This window comes from Cydia amplana, chromosome 10, assembly GCF_948474715.1.
Source record: "Cydia amplana chromosome 10, ilCydAmpl1.1, whole genome shotgun sequence".
In the NCBI taxonomy this organism is placed as follows: Eukaryota; Metazoa; Arthropoda; class Insecta; order Lepidoptera; family Tortricidae; genus Cydia; species Cydia amplana.
In genome coordinates this window covers 6,331,432-6,350,344 of record NC_086078.1, presented here as the reverse complement: position 1 = coordinate 6,350,344, position 18,913 = coordinate 6,331,432, and the positions used below count along the sequence as shown (strand labels likewise).

At 36.8% G+C, this 18,913-nt stretch overlaps 1 protein-coding gene across 3 annotated transcripts in view; it reads left to right on the top strand.

Moving 5' to 3' along the window:
- LOC134651380 (potassium channel subfamily K member 1-like) overlaps positions 1-16,970 on the top strand; it is a 31,319-nt gene extending 14,349 nt beyond the window's left edge. For 2 of the 3 annotated variants that reach the window (XM_063506471.1, XM_063506472.1), the window contains exons 3-6: positions 14,373-14,513; positions 15,323-15,532; positions 15,949-16,137; positions 16,617-16,970. In XM_063506471.1, coding sequence (XP_063362541.1) covers positions 14,373-14,513; positions 15,323-15,532; positions 15,949-16,137; positions 16,617-16,927 — 851 coding nt within the window. In that variant the 3' untranslated portion in view covers positions 16,928-16,970. Of the gene's footprint in view, positions 1-3,897; positions 4,641-14,372; positions 14,514-15,322; positions 15,533-15,948; positions 16,138-16,616 lie in introns of those variants that run through there. The other variant, XM_063506470.1, reaches the window with a different exon arrangement.
- Positions 16,971-18,913: the final 1,943 nt, after the last annotated feature.

The window sequence follows — 18,913 nt, the reverse complement described above, 5'->3', positions numbered from 1 at the left end:
TAAGGTGACGGCTGTCGTTCACGATCCACATTCCACAGATAAAACACAGATGACACGCGTTTTGGAACTATTTGAACACAGTGTTGCTAACCCGCGATTTTTCAAATTTGCCGCCTTTTACTACTGACAAGATTTGGTTGACGGACTTTAGTTAACCATATATTGTCATTTAACTTACATGTTTTGATCGCTAGTGTGGGCGCTCCTTAAATTGACCATGACCGACTTAGGTCCAAATTTATTCGGTCAGTTTATCAGTCTGCTTTATATAAGTCGAACACATGTTATCACTTATCACTCTTTACATTGTAAGTAAACTTATCTGTTTAGTAATTGATACAATATCTGCGTAGGTAGGTAATCATATTTTTTGTTATAGTACTAGCGGTATTGTTAAGTAATTTTGAATCCAATTCAATGTCAGAAACGACCTTGTTGGAAAATTCCTATCTTTTCTGCTATTTTTCTGAGCGGCGCGAAAGTATCATATGTTACTTAAGGTGACACGTGCCTAAGTTTGAGATAATATCGTAACTTTTGTCATTTGTCTTTCTTCGTTTTGACATTAAGTAAATACTTCTAGCTTCTAGACACTGTAACTTATACTTTATTAGAGACACGCATATTATATAGACTGAAGTCTTCAAATTTAGTTTATAATCAGCATCATTGTTGCAAAAGTTAAGTCTCAGCCAGCTATCTATGTTATAATACGTATAGTTAAAGTTAGAGTTAAAAGTAGTTTCAACATAATGCAAGCGATAAATCTTAACTTATACTTTAACAGATACCGTAGTTGTAGATGGATTCACAAAGGTACCTACTTTGTGAATCCATCTACAACTACGATGTAAATCACATCGTACTATATAAACTGCAAGTTCTTATTTTTCACATGTCCTTAATATATACAAGTAGGTATAAGACCGTACACGGCGGGAAGAAGCTGATAACTCGAGATATTTTGTTGAAGAATTAGGTAGAACTTTAAATTAAATTACATAAGGTTCACATTTTTTCCATTATTTCCCGCGAGTTATCAACTTCTTCCCGCCGTGTATATACCGTTAGAGTGAATCAACTTTTTCGTTGCCATGGTTACGCTCGCCTGGGTCATTCTTCAAATCCTTCTAATAATCCTTAAATCCTTTAAATGAACCAAAACAACATTTTTGTGGCAGTTATAAGCCTTTTCCAAAACGGGCCATCCACAAAGCACTATGATATAACGTGGTACAGACAGACACCTGCAATAATATGTTACACAACGAAGACTGCAAAAATATCTGACACGATCTTATTTGTAGAACTATAAGAGCGTGTCACATATTTTGGATTTGGCCTTCGAAGAGTAACATATTATTGCAGGTGGCAGGTATTTACGAGAGTTCTAACAAACTGTGCTACTATTATTGCATGGCTGACGGGACAGAATATACAAGAAATAGTTGATTCACCCATATGTACATATTGTACATTCGTGAGCACCGAAAAGAGGGACGAATTATCTAGTTAAAGGAGATTCAATAAAATCACTTGAGAGTTGAGTTGAGACCTTTACTTGCAACGATCTTCAATCGTCAGTCATTGTAAGTATATACATATTGCTATCTATGATGCAATCTGGAGCGTGAACTTTAGTATCTTAGGGAAAACGTAATAATAAATACATAAGTGCAATAATTATTGTTTTTATCAGAAGCCACGCCTCTACTGTTTACAATTGGCATATTGACGTCATTTAATTTATCTTGATACTTGGTTTAGATCATTATGTATGTAATTCTAGCAAAAGAAAAGACAAACTTTAACATACATACCACGTACATACAATAAAGGTGACGGTAGCTGCATTATTGTTGCGACATTACTACTGCGGCTTTGACGCGGGTGCTGTAGTTAAGTGGTCTACCACCCTACGGTTGAGGTTCGTTTGAACGTCATGAGACAACAAGGTCGATTTACTTTAAACTCCGTTAGAAAAGTCAACCTTAGCGATCGTTAGATCTCGCAGAAACTTGTCAAATTGGTAGACCACTTTCTTGGCCCACTGTACGTATCTGTCTATTTCCTTGATAAAATGAGTGACGTTAGCCACCGTATTACTGCTGCGATTATGACATTCATTCCGTCACTCATTTTATCAAGGAAATTGACAGATACACGCCTGCGTTAAAGCCGTAACAGTACCTTATGTCGCAACATGAACACGACTACAGTTGCCATCCGAACGTCACCTGTAGGTTTTCTTTCTGGCGGTGCGGTTACGGTTAGGGCTTGCAATCCGGATATCCGAATATCCGTTTTATCCGGATATCCGTTCTATTTACTATCCGCATTTAGGTGAAGTTGATATCCGGATAAAACGAATAATTCGAATACTAAAATTTTAAAGAAAACTATTTTAAAAACGTTTAAAGTTATAATGGTAATCACGTTGTCGGTTGATTTTAATTATTTGGATACATTTTTACGTTATAAAAACTGTTTATTTCAATATTATTGTCGACTACCCCCTTATTTTTTTGATATTTGAGATATTCTTATGCAGATCGACCTAGCTCCGTAAAAGTAACTTTGAGTGTACATACTTGTACCGTGTTCTTGTTAAACCTGATGCGCTGTCATTATCGTTAGCGTCCGAATACATTATGAACAAAGTGCGAACAGAACCAAAATGAGGCCAACGGAGGATGATTTCGATTTATAGGTATTGAACTGCCGAACGAAATGCAGTAGGGTTTTGCAGAAATGATGATGAAGGTTTTATCATTTTCTATTTGAATAAATATGTAATGAAAACCTTGATTGACTTTAAATGCAATGTAAAATCTTAACAAGAAGAGACTGTTCTAACAGTTAAAAGATATTCGATTCTCTAAATATTATCAAAACCTAGTGGTTTTGATAAAAACATTGGCAGTCCAAGAAATTAATTTCACAGCGCAGACTGCCAATATTAAATGGAAGTTGAAGTATCGCCATACCCTAGTAAATTATTACAAATATAGTTTGTGTCACCTGTTCTAAAACTATATCTAATCTAATCCAGCAATTAAACTTAAAGGTTATGTAAGAAATATTTGCCGAAAATATTTTTTAGTGTTTGGTGAGTATAATTTCATTTTGCCATTATCACGTCACGTGACAACTCAACACAGTCATGCGTAGGTATTAACTTAACTAACCTAACCTCACGGTTACACCAGCTATATATTTGCACTTGCACATAAACTTAAAAGCATCGATAAAATGGTAGAACGCCGAAAAATTGCTTAATACTTGCTGCTCGCAGCCTTGTGTCCGTAAAATTATATTATATTACACTTTTTATTAAGTTCATGTGAGTTTTAATAAATAAAAAGTAAGTATTCGAATTATCCGTTTTATCCGGATAGTAAAACAATAAATATTCGAAATATCCGGATGCGAAAAATGGGCGGATATTGCAAGCCCTAGTTGCGTTGGTGAATACCTCGCCATCAAAGTTTGTTTACTTATCGTAGGTACATTAAATCCCTCGCAAAATCGCAACGTTCAAATGTCTACATTTGCTACGATCGTAACTCAACATCGCAACCTTTAGCTTGCTAAACTTTCAATACAATTACGCACGTGTGGCAAACATTGAAGGGAACTTAATATAAATCTAATTATCATACTCAAAAGGGTCTAAGCGATTTTCGAGCGCGTATAGTTTATAAATAAATAGTTGTTTATTTAGGTACAAGAACAGTATAAGTATCTAGTATCTAAGGGCCACTTGCACCATTAACTAACCCGGGGTTAACCGGTTAAACCATGGAGTTAACATGGTTACCAGTACAATTTGACACTGGATTAAGGATTTAACCGGTTAACCCCAGGTTAGTGGACTGGTGCAAGTGGCGCTAAGACATCTAAGTATCCCGTCTTTATCACAGCAACGTCAAAAAACTTAAGTAGGTAGGTCGGTAAATGAACCTCTTATCTACCAACAACACGCCGTAGATTAAATACTTGATACATCGCTCCAACCCAACCAGTTATTCAACGGCCCCCGCGTTGAACGTACTGCCGCGCTTCTTCACTTCCAACCGTAAAATGTATCAAAATGGTCGTTTCTAAACTCGAAAAATGCCTTCGTAACTGTAAAGTGACAGAGACTATAGCGTTATTCGTCGAACCTAATCATCCTAAGCGGTTTTTTAAATACAGTTGACCAAAGTTTTACGTTCCGCCGTTTGGAACACTTTGAAACTTGATATTGGACATTTGAAGTTCGAAATTTGAAATTGACTCAATAATGGCGAGTAATAAATACACGCGTGTTCATTCGTACGGAAGCATGAGCTCAAGAAGTGACGACGATATGGTGGTGCATTCGCAACTCTACCCTTATCCGAAGAAGATGGTGGTGCAGCGGGAGATTTTGTATGAAGAGGAGCATCCTCCGTTCCAACCTTTAATAGCCACTGAGAGGTGTTTTGGAAAGACTCGTTTTACTTTCCTGCTGCTGAGTTACGTGGCGTTCTACTTCGTCTATCTGATTTCTGGCGCATTGGTGTTTTCGGCTTTGGAAGCACCCATGGAAAACCAGGTGCGGTTGGACGTGATCAGAGCGAAGCAGGATTTTATGATGCGGCATCCGAATATTTTAGGTAATTATGAGGCACTTTTTAGTTTAATGAAAAAGCGGGTAGATTATTTCATTAAAAAGGGAAGCACAACTTGACTTATTAATAAGTAGGTAATAGGTGTGGTCCAACTTGTCAATTACCACCACATTAACTTAACACAACGTTCGTTGTAGTCACAAAGTAGCATCAAAGTAAAAAAACAGGCCAAGTGTGAGTCGGACTTGCGGACGAAGGGGAACCCGTTTTTTGCGTAATGGTACGGAAGTACCATTACGCAAAAAACGGAAAAAAATCACGTTTGTTATCAATCAATCAAAATATTTATTGTTGGGAATGAGTTAAGAGATGTGAAGCGATAGGAACAATGCTCAGGTTTCCTTGCGTAGGTACGTAACGTACCCCATACGGACACAAACTTTATGGGTTTCATAGTTTCGGTCAATACGAGGTAAAGTTTAGTAGGGGATAGGGGATACTATGGTACTAAGCAAGAGTGCAATTATGTAAAAAATAACTACCTACCTACCGTTGCGTTTCTTTAATAATTATATGTGTATCATCAATTATGAAGCGCTGGTGGCCTAGCGGTTGCGACTTGCAATTCGGAGGTCGCGGGTTCAAACCCCGGCTCGTACCAATGAGTTTTTCGGAACTTATGTACGAAATATCATTTGATATTTACCAGTCGCTTTTCGGTGAAGGAAAACATCGTGAGGAAACCGGACTAATCCCAATACGGGCCTAGTTTACCCTCTGGGTTGGAAGGTCAGATGGCAGTCGCTTTCGTAAAAACTAGTGCCCACGCCATTTACCGGGATTAGTTGCCAAGCGGACCCCAGGCTCCCATGAGCCGTGGCAAAATGCCGGGACAACGCGAGGAAGATGATGATGTGTATCATCAATTATAATTATGGGGACAAAGATACGGAAAGTTACGCAAATCGATCTGCCTAAGTAAATAAGTGTTATTTTTTTTATTTAAAACTCTAAGAAGTTGGCTAACATACAGGTTGCTAAGTAAGAGACCACTTTTGAAAACTTGGTAGTATGTAGGTAGGTAATTAAGTTTACCTATAACACCACTACTCTTATTTATACCATCATCGTATATATGTATAGATAGAATATAATAGAAATGTTTATTTGCCATAATACGTTACAATTAGGTCTTAATACAGTTTTATCATCAGTATTCAGTCGACATAAAGCCAACATGCAAAATGTTTGTAAATTACAATACGGGTACATCAGGTACATGCAATAAAATTTTAATGATCCATACATATATTTACATTGGTAAATAGCAACGGTCGGTCGGTCGGTCGGTCTCGGTCTTGCGTAGGTTAGCATTCGCTAACCTACGAAGGTTATGACCTGACACTTGTTTGTCTAGGTTAGTTGTAATTCTATCCTTTAAACGAATCTGTATTGTGTTGCGTAACGTGTAACATAATATATTAAGTGTAATCAATTACTTAACGAACAAAGTCGCCATTTCTTAGGTAGTAGTGGATAAATTATTAATTAAGTGACATGGCTAATTTTGTGTCAAGACGGCGCTGACAAATGTTTAAATATATCGGCAATGAAAAGACGTATTAAGAAACGTTTAAACTGAATGTTTATCAATTAGTGTTTGTTGAACAACAAACTTTTTGTTGAATTTTTAACCCTGTAGTCTAAAGGGGCCCACTGTTTAACAGTCCACCGGACGACATCAGCCTGTCAGTTAGAACAAAAAGTTGACAGTTCCGAACAACTGACAGGCTGATGTCGTCCGGCGGACTGACAATCAGTGAGCCCTTTTATAAATATTGTTAACATTTATTTTTAACTTTACTAGACATTTTTAATATTAATTTGGTATCGATGTTCTAATATCTCGTAAAATGGAACATTAACTCGTTCGAACCCGCAAGGACCGTGAAAAGCCTCAACAGAAGGCCTACCGCGAACCACGTTCGACGTGTTGTCTCTCTGTCGCACTTGTAAATTCGTACGTAAGTGTGACAGGGAGGCAACACGTCGAACGTGGTTCGCGGTAGGCCCTCTGATGGTAGAACGTGGTAGAACTAAAGGTTCCGGTTAAATAAACAAGTCTTGTTGATTTTGGTACTAAACTTAGCAAAGTTAATTTACCTAATTCATTACCTATTTTGATTTTCGCAGTTAACCAAATTGAATGTTAACGTGAAAGGTCTATTCAGGGCCCCGTTGAGGCTCCTAAATGTATTGTTCTAATAAACATCCAACCAGCTTAGCCCTTTTGGCCATCTATCAACCTGAAAAGGAGGTGGACGTAATATTGCCTGTGAAAATGTAGAACAATTGGGCATTATCAGGTCAACTCTGGAGCCTTAATTTTTATGTTTTCAGTAAGATGAAGTAACTTTTTTCTAGAGTTTGAACATTTTTCTGTAGGTACTTCATTTGATACAACATTTATATAAAATATTTTTAGTAGGTACCTAAGTAAATCTCTTATGATTCCACAAAATTGCAATCATAAAATATTCGTTGTAAGAAAACAAACAAATGGAAAATAAGTAGGTACCTATAACCTATATAAAGATCAAAAGCAAGGACACTGTCGCTCAAAAGAGCCCATTTCTATTGGTTTACGGCTTTCTTGCTACTGTATATTTTACTGCTAGTTATTGTTGTTTTTATGCTACAATAATAAGTAAAAACGAATTGAACTTTGAAATGCGATACTAATTAACTGTTGTCATGAATGTGTGAAAGGCTTAATAAGACATGTTCAAAAAAATACGTAAGTAGATATAGAATTGATATTATTCTCATTAGTTCTTTGGTACAGTACCTAAACCTTATAGATAACCGCAAACATTATGTAGAGATACCTACATTATTGTGTCATCGACTGCACTTCAATCATGCATCATTCATGAGTACTTACATAGTACATACATTGCGTATGCCAAAGACATATATAATTTCATCCTATCTATTCTCTTTACTTATGCATATAATATACAGAGTGGAAATTGCTAACTTTTAACAGTAGATCATCATATCCATAACAAATACAAATTCATAATCTGTTTTTATGATCAGAATACGCCTCAAGGTACCTCAAGGTACAGGTAGAGTTAAATAAGTAATCAGACGATATAGGTACTTCTCCTTCTATGTTTGAAATAACTTCAAGACACAATGACCTTCTGAAATCCCAGACAGTTCAACGTTGTTTACTTATTTGTAACTTTCATAAGTTATTCTGCGTTTTTAAAGTAAAAAAGTTTTTTTTGTAGCGCTATTGGAAATATTTTTGAAGTGAAAACTTCTTTAGCGGCGCTGTGCACTTTTTGTGATGGGGAAAAATTGTTAAACTCGTAACAGGTGTCACGTGACCGTAAGGCGTAAGACGTAACCCTCTCTTTCTACCGCGCGGCGAAAATGCATGCCTGAGCCTGCGTTTCGTTTTTATTTACCAAAGAACTTTAGTCATAACGTATCATAATCAGGTCAATCATTTAAAACTGGACTTTTATATTACGCAATAAAGTTCAATGTTCTAATCTTGTACGGGCTGAAATAAGAGGATCTCACAGTTACATTCTAACTTCATATCACTCAAATATAATTCAATAAAGCTACATCTCGATGAAATCGCTAATAAAAGCGAACTCTAGTACTGGTGATTAAAACTCAAACACTAACTTATTAATCTTATTATTGATCCTTGGATAGGCTAGCACGGGTAAGGTGGTACGACCTAATATACCGTGTTTTCATGCTTCATTATCTAATATCTTTCCAACCTATCAATTACTTCAATTATGAATCATTTTGCAGCCGTAATTGTGTCAATAATCGTTATCGATTTATAACCTAAAAGATTAGATAACATTGATTGCTACTACAACAATAGGTATCAGTCGAAATTAAACAACAATTTTATTTGGAGTTGCATCTATACTTCAACATTATCAGGCGTGGCTCACTCCGCGATTTCGTCGCATAGACTAGGAATCCTCTAGACGGAGCTTAGAGCAATTATTTCATGAAACCGATGCTGCCAAAAATACGCGGATGCGGGGGGACGAGGTGACCGAATCCCGTGCCGTGATTGGTCCGTTCAAAGACACGGACCAATCACGGCACGGGATTCTGACACTTTGACTCGAAGATGGAGTAAAACTACCGTATATAGTGGCAGAGGGGGTAGCGTTACTATGCTCAGTCTAGAGGATGTCTTGTCTGTGTTTCGTCGCTTTGCTACAGGTAGCTAAAAGTACACCCGTTCCGCCCCAATTTTGGAGAAAGCCATAAGCCGCGCGAGGCGCTGTCGCCACCTAGCAGCCATATCTGTGCTGATCGTAACAAACGCGTTTTGTTAGAGAGTGAGTCTTCTGTACATAGTACTATTATTTATTCTGTGACATATAGTATTTAATACCTACAGATGTAAATTGAAAAAAAAAACCACCAACATTTCTTTTAAAGTAGTCCATAGGTATCATAAAATAGTATGATCAGTACGGATATGATGGTCGTTCTTGTCTACGTGACAGCGTGATAAAACGGTGTCCGTCACTTTCTTTCCCACGGTGTTAAACAGTGACAGTTATTTTATCACGTGGATAAAGATGGATAAAGCTATCCATAATAGGCTGGCTGGTACCTACTTTTGTAAGTAGTATTTTGGTTTGTTTGTTACCATCAGAATCAACACCAGAAGAGCATTGACACACAATCAAAATGTTAATAACAAAATCTCCCTTTGACCTAAAAACTAGAAACTTGCTTGAAACAGCGTCCAAACTACTTTTAAAACAACCGGTTTTTTAACTACATATATAGTTATGCATCCACGCAACCAACCAGTTTCCAAAACTGATTGCCAGAGGACAGAACTCGTGAACTTTAAATATAAATAATATTATCAAAGGAATGTAGCCAACCGTAAAAATTGGTGTAAAATCAATCTGCAGACGTTGCTAAGCAAATAAACATTCCGAAAAAAGAGGATCTCACTTCGTCGGGATTTTTTTAATTTTTTTTTTAGGTACAGTAGGTTCCCCGATTTCTCAAAGACGAGATTAGAAAGTTATTTTATTTGTATAAAAGGTCCCGTTATAATCAGCTCAAGATTTGATTACGACATCATAGATTATATATTTATTTACTCTTTAGTGAATTCGTAAATAAGGGCCATAAAATAAAATGATGTCACTGTTTGTAGAAATAAATTAAGATTGACAGATACGTTTTTCACATAATACGGTATAATTTGTTAATTTGTAGATATAGAAACCCCTGTACTAATTTTGTTCTTAACTAGAGAATAGGTGCTTCATAAAAAAAACTTAAGTCATTTGCTACGAAAATAAATAAGAAATGGTAGCATAATGAGCGAGTCGAAATTAACACGCATTAGTGATTAGCAATCGTTATTCTTAATTAATTAAATTACACACATAAACTAATAGAAAATATTTTATTGAATAGAAGAGTAATAACAACTGCTTCAACTACTTTGGATTTGGTAAGTAAACAAATGATCATAAGAATTTAACTAGTAGTTCGCCCCGAACTGAGAACTCGCAGTTTGCCAAAAATTAGCGATTGACTTTGTTGCACCTACTTACTCGTATAGTGCGACATAAAATAGTAGAAGCCGAAATATTTCCTGTCAAATGTCAAATACGATATGTTTATTTTATTTTATTTTATTTTATTTTTATCTTGCGAATTATTTCAAAATGGTAAATTTAAAAACGATATTATATAAGTGTAAGCCGAGCACTTTCATTTGATACCAAACTCGACCATACTTTCTTGCAAATAAAATGACCAGAATAGCAAGACCCCTCACAAACAGCTTTTTGGCCTTCTTAGCTCTTCTAGCTCAATAACCCCTTGATCGAGCCTGCTCATAATTTAATGACTAAAATATAATGCCCTCGACTACATGTTTACCCAATTTCATTTAAATTAGAACAAATTTACTAAAGTTATTGTGTATCAAACTATCTTCTGACAGTTCAGCTTAAAAACATCGAAATGCCGGGACGTGCCGCTAGCCAGCCGCGTGTTCCAACTTTCCAAGTCGAATGTAAGAACTTCGCTTCGCTTCGCTCGCTCGTTCGATAATGTAATCTAAAGGTTATTATTTGTTAACAAAACTCTGAGATTAGTTAACTGGGCCCTATACTTTGCTACATAACTTGTTTTATTGGAAAAGTTTCAAATAATTATAGTTACTTATGTTTATAAAGTTATTGAAACATGGCCGCAAGAGAGGTAAAATAAGTCATAACTTATTATTAGTATACTAGGTACCCTCAGCCAATGCGTTATTAAATAAGTCAATTTGGTAGGTATACTTAACTCAGTTAATATCGTGACTCTGGCGCCTAGGTAAATAATAAAATAATTAATGCATTATAAGTTAAGTCAATAAATAAGTTTCTTAGAATTATATAGGACTGTAATATCTACAATATAATTATGTTTGTTTTGATTGCGTATTTGAAGTGACCTAACTATTGAGTTGAAACGTCACATAAGGTCATCAATGTTACAAGGTTAATATGGATATGGTTTCTGTCTTGGACCTTTATACCGACCGGTCCCGGACCGATAGGTATACTAGAAGTCAAGGATTCGTTACGGGATGCGGGTAACGTGATCGGTCCCTTTTTTGACAATCTGTATGAGATAAAATGCCGCTTTTGCAGAGGTTTATATATTTAGGTATGTTATACCTACTAGAAAAAGTGTTCCTCGACTTTATTGATGATATCCCCTTTATTGTTTATTGTTTCTGGGCTCATGTAGCCGAATACGTAAAACATTTCATTCAATCTATGGTCACGTTTCAAAATTGTACACAATTTCGGATCTTATTCCATAAACTTAAAGTCTAAAACGTTGTACACGGCTTTTGGAGTAGACGAGCCCTCGTAACATCTGCATTACGGTTCACTTAAAAAGATTCATATTGTATGAAGGCTTAGTGTCGTTACTGCATTATTCTTGTACGCTAAAACTGATATTTTGAACCAAAAAGACGTATGCCATTATGAAACTCAAATGAAGATACGCCTTTTTAGCTTAACGCGATTGAAAACTGGTCACTCCCAAGTGTCGGCGCCCTCCTGGGTTATCAGAATACCCCCTGGACACAGCTTGAGCAATTACTTTATGTAATAAATATATTATGCTCTGATAGGGCGGTCATGCACGCACATTATCACGTGTCACCTACTTGTGTATATGATTGGTGGGTTTGCTGTCTAGAATATTACTTATTGCTTTCTTGCTAATTAGCGATCCTTTAGTTAGAGTAATAGAATAGTCCTCCATATTTAAGCTAAGGCGGTAGATTTATATGTTTGTTATGTTATGTTTCTTAAGAGATTACCTTACACACTCATAAATTAATTTAAGGTTCAAGTGAACAAGGGTGTGCTGCTTATATATGCAATTCACTAATTAACATTGTATCGGAAACACTTCTTGGCCCTGTCCAAAATTCTCTTATAAATGCACTAATACTGATAAACTATAGAACTCAAATAAATATTCTGCCGCTGATTTAAGGCACTCCGATTTATTTCCAAATTGAAGTCCTACCATTCAAATGTCGAAATAACATGAAATTAATCGCTGTCAGGAAACATTTATTCATAATCTCACGAAAAACATTAAACATTGTAGCCGGTCAACGCGACCAAATCCCAAAATCCATCAGCTGTGCCATTAATCAAGCAATAACACAACAATAACCCAACTTTATGATGAGCACAATGGCGCCGCGAATGGGATGGCGGAATGAAAACTCCATTATTCATGTTTCGGTACTAGGCGGTATCGAGGTGAAATTGTTCTGGATAAAGTTATTATGGGTGAGTTGGCATGAAATGATGAACCTCTAGGTACTCTTTGTTTTGCAATAGTCAATAGTAAGAACGATTTGTTTGCTGATGTGTCATAAGATGACGAACAGAAATAACGAAACTCCGCAAATTTTATTTATAAGAATATGGATCTAGGTAGATGAATAACAAATTAGAGACGAAATAATTACCTATGTGTGTTTTTATAAATACGTCACTTATTTAAAAGTAGGTACTAGTCTAGTTCGTATTTTCATATTTATCGACTAAAAAACAAGTTTAAAAAATCCTGTTAAGTAATACCTATCAAAAAATTCAAGACTTACCTACTCTAATTTTATATTTTACGTTTATGTTACTTACACGATGTGTCAGACCTAATATTTCAAAGGCACATAATTAACTACTCCATATTTTTTTGCACGCAATCGTCCAAATAACTCCAGCGGGCTCAGCACGGTTCCATTTTTATCGACTATCACTATGCCCGTCACTTTCACACTTACATACTTGTTAGAACGTGACAGGCATGGTGATAAACGATAAAAATGCTTCCGTGCTACTGGGCAGGTAAAGTTTATTATTATAAATCGGTGCCAAGCTACGTTATTTCATTAAACGGCCAACTTGCAGCGCGTTCTGTTGCCAACTCATTACTTATTAAGCCAAAGCCGTTGTTTGGTACGCAGACGTGTTGCCTTAATGCGGGTTTCTGGAAAAACACTGAAAAGCCTAAAGGCTATTTGCAAGTTGGAAAATAAGTTACTTTTTTTATTTAAACGGTTGTGGTTTTAACTACAGCTGGTGTTACAGTGCATTCGTTAACGTATAAAGAAAGTGCTGTTAAAAGGAACAAAGTAGCTTTATAAATGTAATAATAATTTCACTTAAGTAACACATTTTAGGTGCGATTATCTCTTTAGGGATTACTTCATCTTAATATGTTGCGGCGTTATTGTCAAGTATTTTTGGTGTTAACACCCGACGGTTACTAATCTATAACGAAAAGTCGCTCTTAGGCCCAGTCGCAAATTTTAAAAGCCTTTTAGGAAAAACTACCTGAGATAATAATAACAATACTCAAAGTACATTGTTGCCGAAGGAATAAATTAACTCACACTCATACCAATATGTTTTCTTTTTAGGGTTCCGTAGCCAAATGGCAAAAAACGGAACCCTTATAGATTCGTCATGTCTGTCTGTCTGTCTGTCCGTCTGTCCGTCTGTCTGTCCGTCCGTATGTCACAGCCACTTTTCTCCGAAACTATAAGAACTATACTGTTGAAACTTGGTAAGTAGATGTATTCTGTGAACCGCATTAAGATTTTCATACAAAAATAGAAAAAAACAATAAATTTTTGGGGTTCCCCATACTTTGAACTGAAACTCAAAAAAATTTTTTGCATCAAACCCATACGTGTGGGGTATCTATGGATAGGTCTTCAAAAATGATATTGAGGTTTCTAATATCATTTTTTTCTAAACTGAATAGTTTGCGCGAGAGACACTTCCAAAGTGGTAAAATGTGTGTCCCCCCCCCTGTAACTTCTAAAATAAGAGAATAATAAAACTAAAAAAAATATATGATGTACATTACCATGTAAACTTCCACCGAAAATTGGTTTGAACGAGATCTAGTAAGTAGTTTTTTTTTATACGTCATAAATCGCCTAAATACGGAACCCTTCATGGGCGAGTCCGACTCGCACTTGGCCGCTTTTTTTTTACTGCGTCCGTGCCGTGCGCGGGGTGACGCTGCGTTGTCCACGCTGGGATAAAAATTGGGCACTTTGCATCTTACGAATAAAACGTGACCATTTCCGAGCATGCTTGAGAAATTCCTATAGCCTTATGATATGGTTATAACAAGCCCCATCTTTCGCAGCTGATGACCTGGAATCGCTGATAGAAGTGGTGGTGCGAGCCACCAACCAGGGCGTGCCGGCGGCGCAGAACGTGAGCGGCGGACCCAACTGGAGCTTCGGACAATCGCTGTTCTTCTCTTCTACTGTCATTACTACTATTGGTAAGAAGTTTGTTATATTTACCACTATTACCACCACAAACCACACCACAACTTTTGCCGAATGTAAAGTTGAAAGTTTTGTACGATTTCCCTTAGTTTGAAGTAGGTCTGGTTCATTCCGGTCCGGTTGCATTCTGAGAAAATACTTTAAAGAAGATAGCCAGTCCGCCATCATTGTTTATTAAAATCCGTTAATTTTATCTGTCCTAAAAAGTCTAAGAACACAAAAAGGGAAAACCCAGATATACTTAGTAACTGGGTCAGTACCAGTAGGTACCTACCTACTTAAAGTGATAATAAATAAATGTAACATTGGTTCTTCACATTGTCAATTTCACACCTGAATCACCCTGAATTTTTTGTTACAAATCAATAACGATTTTAAAAAGTATGTGAAACATTATAAAAGAATGGAAAATTCACCGTAATCAATTATTTATGTTCCTTGTTTTTTAGACTACATTGATGGATGGACCACATTTTTAGGACGGCAATGATCATTTAATACACTTTATGTGAACGTATTTTTTTGGTTGTTCACGGTTGTATTAGGCACAAATTAGGTAGGTACAGTACATTATTATGCTCCGGTTGTCTGTAAGGTGGAGAAACTTCCCCAGTTGGGCTCTGCTCTAGATCTGGAATGACATCCGCTGTGCTGTGCCCTACCACACAAAGCGAGACGACATTCACAGTGCCTATACCTCTCTTTTGGATACCGTATATAGTTTAAGTACATACCCGGGTCCAATAATCTGAGCTATCGTGGACATTTGTCATTTGTCAACTCATAAAATCTTAAATTCCAGGCTACGGCCACGTGACCCCCCTCTCCAAGATGGGCAAGCTGTTCTGCATGCTATACGCAGTGCTGGGTATCCCCCTGACTCTGATCCTGCTGTCTGCGCTAGTGGAGCGACTGCTGCTGCCGGCCACGGCTCTGCTGCGGACCCTTAACGCAGAGCTTGGGCACCTCTACAGGCCCTTTACTATACGGCTGGTGCACCTTTCGATTATTGGTAAGTAGGGGAACATCGGTTATATTGTACCAGTTTGTTAATTAAACTTCGATATTTTATTAATGAAGGCATAATATATATACAAATGTTTGAATATGCACATAAAAGTTCAGTATCTTGGCTATTACGTGTGAAGATGAGTATTCTGGGATTAAAATATCTTAGTCAAAATGTATTTTTTCGAAGGCACTGTCATCGGTACGATTTAGCCAACCGTTTAAATCGTCCCTTTTTCCGTAACGCATGACGCTCAGAAACGCCAACATCGATAAACATTTTCTGCCATTCTATAGCTCTTGCATATTCGAACGATAGAGAGGCAAATATAGAAATTTCGATTTTAATTTGTCACGATAGGACCTCAGACTGCACATAAGATCAAGATCAAGTTGCAGCTGTCGCATTCTCAATTCCAGTGACGTTCCTGGTGGTGTTCTTCCTCGTCATTCCAGCCGCGATCTTCGCCTCCCTTGAGCCGGGCTGGGACTACCTGGACTCGTTTTATTACTGCTTCATTTCGCTGACCACCATAGGACTGGGCGACTACATTCCTGGAGACTCGCCTGGGCAGGAGTACCGCCCCTTGTACAAAGTGGCTACTACTTGTGAGTTTGATTGCAAATTACATAATATATGCCTATACTACTACCTATGTGCCTATTAGTAATTTCTTAGAATTACCTATCATTTCTGTAAAAGTATTGTTTTGTTTGACTGACGGCTATAGATGGACTCAATAGTACTTAACCTAATAGGAGTTTTGTTTGTTCAGACAAACTTACAATAAGACATAATTCCCTAAAGGCGTCGTGGTAGGCCTAATCAGATGAGCGGATGCTTGATGGTCCAAACACCCATCAAGCATCCGCTTGGTGTTCAAACCTTAATGATTTTTCTGTATTTCATCGCGTTATTCATAAACTCGCTATCACCCTCAATCAGATAATGGTCACTTGTCTTAATCTATCTTTTTGACTTACATATGTATTCGCAATAAAAATTATGTAATATTTGTAAAGATCAATGAAAAAGGGGGTCAGATTACTCAGAATATTCCTTGATGTCTATTTATTTATTTTTCCAGTCTTCCTACTCGCCGGGCTGACCTTCCTCATGCTGACACTAACCGTTTTCTACGACATCCCGCAACTGAACCTCAGCACCGTCTTCTCCACCGTGAAACTGGACGAGGATCCGGAGAAGATGCGTCTCAGCGGCTCCGGCGTCATGGGCCCCGGCTACGGCATCGGCGGCCTCGTCATGAGGGATGATTACAACCACCACGACCAGCGCCGGTCCGTCGTACACATTCGGCCACATTTGGATGACAGTCCCAGCCCTGAGGACACCACGCCTGTCCATGCCAGGGATATGAGGGTGCCTCACGTCCATTAAGCGGTTACGTTGGACTGCCTGGCAAAATGATTTACAAATATATACCTAAACCAAAAGGCAGACGGACGGAACAGATCTTGATAAAAAAAAGGTTTTAAAAATGGAGCAGATAGTCAGATTTGTTTACTCTTGCTGTTTTTTCGTTTAAGTATAACGTAATTCGAAATATCGAAACAATTTTTTTGAATCATCATAATGTCGACGTGTGCAAAGCAATTGACGCTCATTAGTTTTGGAGTACGCCATTTTAAATTTTGCCTGGGTATGTCTTACGGCGTCAGAACAATTGGCTATCTTGACAGCATTTGCAAGAGAACAAAAAAATGGCATTGCCTACTAGGAATCTCTTTTCACACTTGAGATATAAGGATTCCTAGGTCTATGATTGTTCCCTGAGTAAATAGCAAGTGCTACGTAAACAATAATCAGACCATCATTTGTTTGTTTGCATAATGAACTTGACGCGGAGCTATTATTACATATTGGCATAATTCTAATTATATTTATGTAAAGATATAGTTCATACCTATAATATGTAATTTCTTATGTTTGAAAAATATTTCAATCTATTTAATTCATGACTATGCTCTTTTTTATAAGAGCGCAGTGTTGCGGTAGGTATGGTTTTAATTTACCTAATTGTTTTGATTGTGAATATGATTTCGTCTATAAATATAAGCGAACTTACATAAAAAAACATAACTGATATACTTACATAAAAATGTCAAATTGTTATTTCTTAAGAAAAAGTGTCAAAGTAGGTATCCATACGTTGTTTGTATTTAATAGAGATATATACTTGGTCAACCAGATCTTGACAGTAGAAAAAGGCGGCAAATTTGAAAAATGTAGGCGCGAAGGGATATCGTCCCATAGAAAATTTGAATTTCGCGCCTTTTTTTACTGACAAGATTTGGTTGACCAGCTATACTTATTATGAAGATTTTAAAAAACTGCATAGTCAAAATAATCGTAATTTAAAAAAAACTGTTATCTGCTTCTCTTTCGCTCTTGCCTACTCGAACGACAGAGACGCAGATAACGTTATATTTGTTCATGTTGACGATCCTGACTTGCGCTGAAACTGCCTACTTTGGTATATTTATCTACTTTGTTCGAGGACAAATATTTCATCTATATTTCCTGCAGAACTATGCAAAATTACTGCTGTTTTTTACAAGTCAATAAAATTATTTTAAAAAAGGGGCTAAAATGGCTAAATCAATAATAATAAACTGTGCAGAAATTGCATTACTTCAGGAAACTCCTGAATTTTGACGCGCAGTCTGCAAATACTTGGTTAGATACATGCTACAAAATATACCTAAATCATTTTACAAACCTTGCACAACTTGTCACTTGTTTCCTCTGTTTATATCGATGACCGTCCTCTTAAAAATAACTTAACAGTGATGTTCACGTAATCCCTTGGAAAATTCGTCGAATTCACAACCGCTGGTGAAACTAGCTGAACTGAGCACGTTAAGACTGACAAGGATTTAACAAATTTTCGCACTTTTCTATTTTCACATTAGATTTTGTATTTGGGACTAAATGAACATAAAAAAAAGTTTCAAAAAAAGTACTCCGTTTCATAGAGTACAGATGTAGTGTATACCTAATTATTTTCCATCGTATTTTCACGGAAACGTAGGAACGTGTCTTGCTATTTCAGTCAGTCTCGGTACAAAAAGTACTGAGGTTGATTGAAGTAGCATGACAAATACGAACATTTCTGAGAAAATACGATGGAAAACAATTATGCACTACATTTGTAGTGCAAACTTACCTGTCTGTCGTGTTATTTTTTTGCTCAATACAGACTTACAGCCTACCCTGAAGTCTGCTTTTATAAATTATAAAATAAATAGATAACTTATACTTATTTACTATTTCATTCCAGTAGTATATATTGTACCCTAAAATTCACACATTTGAGGTCATCCATTAATTACATCACACGAATTTCTAGGTTTTTTGACCCCT